General features: G+C 35.9%; 1 protein-coding gene across 1 annotated transcript; it reads left to right on the forward strand.

The window, feature by feature from the left end:
* Positions 1-14: 14 nt before the first annotated feature.
* LOC109587111 (probable RNA helicase SDE3) lies at positions 15-4104 on the forward strand. The gene is made up of 10 exons (XM_020003337.1): positions 15-72; positions 121-444; positions 602-919; positions 973-1314; positions 1360-1693; positions 1738-2770; positions 2826-3245; positions 3330-3417; positions 3476-3770; positions 3826-4104. Exons 1-10 carry the CDS (start codon positions 42-44, stop codon positions 3869-3871), a joined length of 3231 nt encoding a protein of 1076 aa, XP_019858896.1. The 5' UTR covers positions 15-41; the 3' UTR covers positions 3872-4104.
* The last annotated feature ends 3627 nt before the right edge of the window (positions 4105-7731 follow it).

The raw sequence follows: 7731 nt of genomic DNA on the forward strand, positions 1-7731 counted from the left end.
TTGTACCATTGCCTTATAAGGTAGCACTGTGTTTGAATAAGATGGCAGTGGCTGGGACAAACCTCAGCTTTGGTAAGTGTTTTGATAATAGGGTGTGTTAATTATTGATTAATTTTATAGAGACAGACTTCAAAGATCATCTAGACACAAGGGGACTTACATTTGATGACTTAAGAGCTCATCAGTGTACTAATATTGTCCTACTCAAACTGAGTGAAGATTTAGATAACTGGGACACTGCTGGGTTGTACTTGGAAATTACACTTCCTGAAGTCAAGGCCATCAAAGTTAATAATAGCTCTGAAGAAAGTAGAAGAGTGGCACTTTTAAATAAGTGGAAACAAAAGAATGGAGATGATGCCACATATTACAATCTTATATCTGGTTTACATGATGCTAACAGAATTGATATTGCTGACCAAGCACTAGACTATTTGAAAGAAAGTGAGTTTTCATACTTTACAACACCTTTAGGTATTATGTAACACATATGTGAATGGTACATGGTACACCCATATTTGATGTTGATCCTTTTTTGTCTTGTCATTCATTTATTTGAATGCAAGTAGCTTAATCAATCATAATTCAGATATTCTTTCAGGTATAATTGAGATAAGAAGGCAGCAGGAAATAGCACGGCGAAAAGAGGAAGAACGACAAAAGGAAGAAAGGAGGCAGCAGGAAATAGCACGGCAGAAAGAGGAAGAACGACAAAAGGAAGAAAGGAGGCAGCAGGAAATAGCATGGCGGAAAGAGGAAGAACGACAAAAGGAAGAAAGGAGGCAGCAGGAAATAGCACAGCAAGAAGAAGAGCGACTAAAAGAAAAGCGGCAGCAGGAAATAGCACGGCAAGAAAAGGAAGAACAACTAAAAGAAAAGCAGCAGCAGGAAATAGAATTAGAATATAAAATGAAAGAAAGTATGTATTAATGTATCTACATGTATATAATTATGTGTATCATTCCCTTTTAGATTTTCTGACCAGGATAAAAAGTAAGGTGTTATCAAAAGGCCTTGATGTTCCTGATCTTCAAGTGAATCTGAGACAAGAAGACATTGAGTCAGTAGCAGAGCTCATTGGGAAGGATTGGTATACATTTGGTAAATGTATGAAAGTTGAGGAGAGCACACTGGATCATATTAAAGAAGTGGGGAGAAACAAACCAGGAAGGAAGAAGAAGCTTTTGGAACATTTGATTATTAAAAAAGTTCGCTTTGAAGATATAATATATGGGCTATACAATTCAGCTGATGAGCACAATCCAGCTATTAATGGTGTTCTAGAATATATATTCAGAATTAGGATTAAAAAAGGTAAAATTGTAAAAGTGAAATTAGTGTAATTATTTTTACTTATAGATGGTCAGAATCCAAGAGCAGATGAGAAGCATGATAAAAATTCAAAACTTGATGAAAAAGAAGAGCAAAATCAGAGTTTAAAATCACATCCAAAGCTACGCCCCCAATATCAGGATCCAGCACCGCCAACACCATTAAGTCCATCCAGCAATGCTGCATCAGGCATCTTCAGACAAAGAAACCCGTGGCAAGCAAAGTTTGAGGAGAGACGAGAAGTCCAGCCTAATTTAATAACACGAAGTCTAAGTGACTTGAAGCCTCATAATTACAGGGAGCATTTTTATAGTGCATTGTGGTTTGAAGAGGATGAACATATCAAGAAGCTATCGACTAAGTATGTAAAATAAATACTGGGTAATTATGATTTGTTTTTGTCAGGTGTGATGGTGCAGGTAAGCTTACAATATATCATCACGAGAAAGTTCCCTCTTTTTTTGATCAAAGTGATGATTATTATTATGGCTATATTTCTGGCTTATCCGATGATAAGATTGAATATGCTACTCAAGCAAGTGACGATGTCACAATATTAAAGCCAGATGGTTCTGATATATGTGTAGCATTCAAGCATAACTACAACTTCGATCACCTCGAAAATCGCATGTATATAGTTGCTCCTGATTCTCCTGAATTGCTTGAAGCAATGAAGTATGGTACAGCAGTTGAAGGAGGGAATGAGATTAGTATCTCTGCTCAGTTTACAGTAAAGTATTTCTATTTTAATCAACTTCACAATGCTGTTATCAAGGCTCCTGAGCATGTTCTTCCTTGTTTGTTGCCTGAAGTTTTTTCTTTTGGTCAGCTGTTCCTTACGTTTGATCCTCGACATTCTGATTTTCGTTGTATAAAACTAGATGATAAGCTTCAGTTAAAAGCTCTACAGATGATTGTGTCTGAGTCTTCATCTATGTGCAAACCTCATCCTCCTGTCATTCTTTATGGTCCATATGGCACTGGTAAGACTCGAATCCTCGCTCGTGCTGCCTTTGAAGTGATGATGAATGGTGTCAATAAGAATAAATGTACCAGAATATTGATTTCTGCTCACCACGAAATATCAATAACAACCTTCATTTTCGCTTACTTTGGTGTGATTGGAAGAAAATATCACCTTCCTTTTGAAGTCATTCTAATTTCTAGACAAGAAAATAAAGGAGTTTATGCTGACATGTACATGACAACAGATGAATTTTCCAAGAAAAGTGCTTATATATGCACAATGCCTCATGTCATCATAATCACTACATACACCATGTCCCTGAAACTCCACCAATATCTCTACTCTCCTGAAGGATTCTTCACACACCTTTTTCTTGATGAAGCAGCTCAGGTTCGTGAGCCTGAAGCTATCATACCACTTGCTCTAGCCACCAGAGATGCTAAAATAGTTTTGGCAGGCGACCATCGGCAGGTACATACCTAAATTATTTTGTGGTTTTAGATTAAGTTAATTTTTTTCTTTACAGGTTGGCCCTAATATATTGGTACTGGGAGAAGAAGCCAAAAAGTTTGGGCTCAATATTTCCTTACTGGAGCGTTTGTTGAAAAGATATGAAGACATTGGTTCGGTGGCAACACGTTATGTCACTAAATTGTCAGTAAATTATCGATCACATAATTCATTGATAGATTTGCCAAACCTATTTTATGAGAATTTGGAGATAAATCCTGACAAGAGCCTTCAGAAATGCAGTAGCCCTACTGGCTACAGTTTTGTGTCTGCTGACTCAAGACTGATTGAGCAATTTGATGATCCAGATCAGCAATGGGTTGAGGCATGCATTGTCTTGGAAGAGGTTCGAAGTTACTTGGAAAGAATGAAGCATATCAATCCCAACTTTAATCCTCGACATGGTGTTTGTATTATCACATCAACAAGGAAGCAGGTATAGAGTAAACTAAATCTAGATCTCAGTAATAGTACTGATTATAAAAATATTTTGCCTTTCTTTAAATACACATTCATGCAGTTAAATCACATCAAAACAATGGCTTTTAGATACAAAGAATATGAGATAGTGAAAAAAGTTAGCTTTAGGCCTTCTTTTATGATACAAGGTGAGAGCTATAGACTATATGTATATCTAGACTATTAATATGTCTCTCTTATGAATAGGTTATGAGTTTCAAGCTATTTTTTTAAGCTTGTTTGAGCTAGTAGGAGATGATGAAATGAATGCCTCCTATGTTAAGAGCCTCTTCAATCCTTATGTCTTTAATACTGTCATAACAAGGGCCAAGTTTCATGTGGTTGCAATTGGAAGTCCAGAAGAAGTTAAGCAGTTTGAGCTTGACACACTCTCTCATCCTGACCGTGGTGGCAATGCTACAAAATGCTGGCATAAATATTTGAAATTATGTACTGAATTAGGAACATTTTACCATCATATAGATCTATCTATGTTTAAAAGGTGAGTTTGCATATTACATAGTAGGTTATAGGTCTAATAATTTTTATAATTGTAGAAAAAAAACTGAAGTCTCTGATCCTAATATGGAGAAGGTCAAATAGTGATGGTGGCTTTTAACCAAGAATGATTGTTAGGAATAATTATTTTTAGTGGCACATTATGTATCACTTTAAAATATAATTAATTTTTTGACTAATGTATACCGGTATCTAACATTAATCACAGCCACACCTTCCCTCAAGCATAGATGCTATACAAGCCTCAAGCATGGAGGCAGCTAAAGATTTATCGAAAAGAGCTGTGGAACTTGATAAATCAGAAAAATATTCAGAAGCTTTAAAGACACTGACACCTTTTTTAAAAATGCTTTCTTAGCTACATGTATCTCTCAAATAATTTGAATAAACTATCAATATGATATCTTCTATCTCTTTGTGTGTGTGAGCTGCATTTATGTGTAAGTGTGTATTTACACAAGAAATTATTGTGTTGTTAAATAAAAATACTGTAGCCCACAATGAGTTGTAGTGTATGCATTCCAATAATGCCATATATGGTCAGGGAGCTGAGTTGGCACTTAAAATAGTAAGCTATTGATTGCTGACTATTGATAGTAATTATAGGACTTCTTTTTCTTTGTTTGGTAGGGAAAGCCTTCAAATGAGGTAATTGTGGGACATTAGAAAGGTACTATACATAGGAATAGTTATCAATACATGTATATGTACAGCTTGAACCGCCTAGTTATGATATTCATTTATGATGAATCACATGCTAGGCACAAGACCTTAGTATTATTACCTTATAAGGTATTATAGCACTGTTGTGTTTGTCAGTGTTTGAACAAGATAGTAATGGCAGGACCTGTGACTGACCCCAGCCCAGTTACCTTTGGTAAGAATTTACTTGCTAATTGATTATGACTACTTGCTACTTATTATTATTTATAGAGGCATACCTGAAGGATCGTTTAGATACAAAAGGACTTACAATTGACAATCTAAAGTTCCATCAGTGTAGTGAGAGTGTGCTACGCAAACTGAGTAGAAGTCTAGATAACTGGAAGCTAGTTGGTTATTCCTTGGAACTCACACGTTATGATATTCAGGCCATTAAAGATGATAACAGCTCCATTGAAGAGAAAAGAATGGAGTTGTTATACAAATGGAAACAGAAGAATGGAGATGATGCCACATATTATAATCTTATATTTGGTTTACATGATGCTGAAAGAATTGAATTGGCTGACCAAGCCCTAGACTGTTTGAAAGAAAGTGAGTTTTAGCACTTACACTTTAATGATGTAATTGTTAATTAGATACACTCATTTGTTGAGTGTTTTCTGAAAAAATAGTGGATAAGATCTCCATTTGCCATTATGTGACTGTGAAGCTCTAGATTCTATAGGGTTTATACTTTAAAGCCCAACATACAGCAGGCAACATATTGCTAGTTGTTACTTTGATCTTTTAAGCCAGAAATAGAAAGCTGGCAACATGTTGCTTACAAGATTAAAGTAATCACAAATGTTGCTAGCAACATGCTGCCTATGGGGCCTTTATTTATTAACACAATGTTTAAATTATCCTTTCTTTTAACAGTACAGTATGCTTATGTTTATATAAGAAATTATTATCTTTCAGATATAATTGAGATAAAAAGGCAGCAGGAGAAAGCGCAGCGGGAACAGGAAGAGCGAGAAAAGGAAGAAAGGCTGGAGCAGGAAATACAACTAGAATATGAAATGAAAGAAAGTATGTATCAAAAATCTGCACATGTGTGTCATTTTTGTTTAGATTTTCTGACAAGAATGAAAACTAAGGTGGAATCAAAAGGTCTTCATGTTCCTGATCTTCAAGTGAATTTGAGACAAGAAGATGTTGATTCAGTGGCAGAGCAGATTGGGAAGGATTGGTACACTTTTGGAAAAAACATGAAAGTGGAAGAAAGCACACTAGATCACATAAAAGAAGTGGGGGGAAACAAACTAGGAAGGAAAAAGAAGCTGCTGGAACATTTGATTATTAAAAAAGTTCGCTTTGAAGATATAATTTATGGGTTGTATAACTCAGCTGATGAGGATGATCCATCCATTGATGGTATTCTACAATATCTGTCTAGAATTAGGATTGAACAACCCAAAAGTAATTTAATAAAGGATTAAAATAATTTGATTAATTTTTGTACACATATATAGAATCATCTGATTGTATTCAGGATACAAGAGCAGATAAAAAACAATTAGATAAAAGTTCAAGACCAGATCAGAGACCAAGATCATATGAAAAGCATATTTCAAAATCAAAACCTCGAGATCAAAAGTTAACACCACCATCCAGCAGTGCCTCTATACAAAGGCAAAGAATACCAGTCCCACAAAGAACACCAGTCCCATGGCAAGCCAAATTCGATGAAAGGCAAAAATCTCCACCTACATCATCAATATTGCGACACCATTTAAATGACTTAACACCTAATAATTATCAGGTGCATTTTTATCGTGCACTGTGGCTTGAAGAAGATGAACATATCAAAAAGCTGTCTAAAAAGTAAGTAAAATAGCTACAAAATGTTGTGTCATAGTTTTATTTGATAGGTGTGATGGTGTAGATTACAAGTTTGTAGTATATGATCAGGACAAAGTCCCTCGTTTTCTTGTTCAAAATCATAATCGAGAATGTCTTTATGGTCATCTTTCTGGCTTAACTGATGATAAGATTGAATACGCTACACAAGCAAGTGATAATGTCGCAATATCACAGCCAGATAGCTCGGCATGTTTATGCATAGCGTTCAAGCATCGTTACAACTTCAGTTGCCTTGAAAATCGCATGTATATAGTTGCTGATAATCCATCTCACAGTTTGTTTCAAGCAATAAAGAGTGGCACCAAAGTTGACGAAGGGAGTGAGATAAGTGTCTCTGCTCAGTTTATAGTCAAGTATTCATATTTTGACCACCTTCATCATGCTATCGTCAAGGCTCCTGAGTATGTTCTCAAGTGTCTGTTGCCTGATGTTTTTTCTTTTGGTGACCAGTTTCTTACATTTGACCCTCGATATTCTAAATGTCGTTTTATGGAGCTAGATAAAAAGCACCAAGTAAAAGCTCTAAAAATGATTGTTTCTGAATCTCCATCTACTGGCAAACCTGCTCCTCCTGTCATTCTCTATGGTCCATTTGGTACTGGTAAGACTCGAATCCTTGCTCGTGCTGCATATGAAGTAATGATGAATGGTGTTAGTCAGAAAAGGTGTACCAGAGTATTGATTTCTGCTCACCACGAAATGTCGATTAAAACCTTCATTTTTGCTTATTTTGGGAAGATATATTATCTTCCTTTTAAAATTTTTCTAATTTCTAGACAGAAAAATAGGGGTGTTTATGCTCACATGTACATGACACCTGAATATTTTGCTGAGAGAAGTGCTGAAATATGCTCAATGAGTCATGTCATTATCATCACAACATATACCACATCTCTAAAACTCCACCAATATCTCTGCTCTCCTGAAGGTTTCTTCACACACCTTTTTCTCGATGAAGCAGCTCAAGTTCGTGAACCTGAAGCTATCACACCACTTGCTCTAGCTACTAAAGATGCTAAAATAGTTTTGGCAGGTGACAACAAGCAGGTAGATCATTTTTGTGCTTCCATATTATGTTACTTTGTTACAGGTTGGTCCTAACATACTGGTATTGGGGAAAGAGGCCAGAATGTTTGGGCTCAATATTTCCTTACTGGAGCGTTTGTTGATGAGATACAAAAAGATAGGACAAGTGGCAGCAAGTTATGTCACTAAATTGTCAGTGAATTATCGATCACATAATTCATTGATACATTTGCCAAACCTATTTTATGAGAATTTGGAGTTGAATACTGACAAAAGCCTTCAGAAATGCAGTGGCCCTACTGGCTATAGTTTTGTGTCTGCTGATTCAAGACTGATTGAGCAATATG

The sequence above is a fragment of the Amphimedon queenslandica genome, unplaced genomic scaffold (genome assembly GCF_000090795.2).
Source record: "Amphimedon queenslandica unplaced genomic scaffold, v1.1 AMPQUscaffold_12683, whole genome shotgun sequence".
Lineage (NCBI taxonomy): Eukaryota > Metazoa > Porifera > Demospongiae > Haplosclerida > Niphatidae > Amphimedon > Amphimedon queenslandica.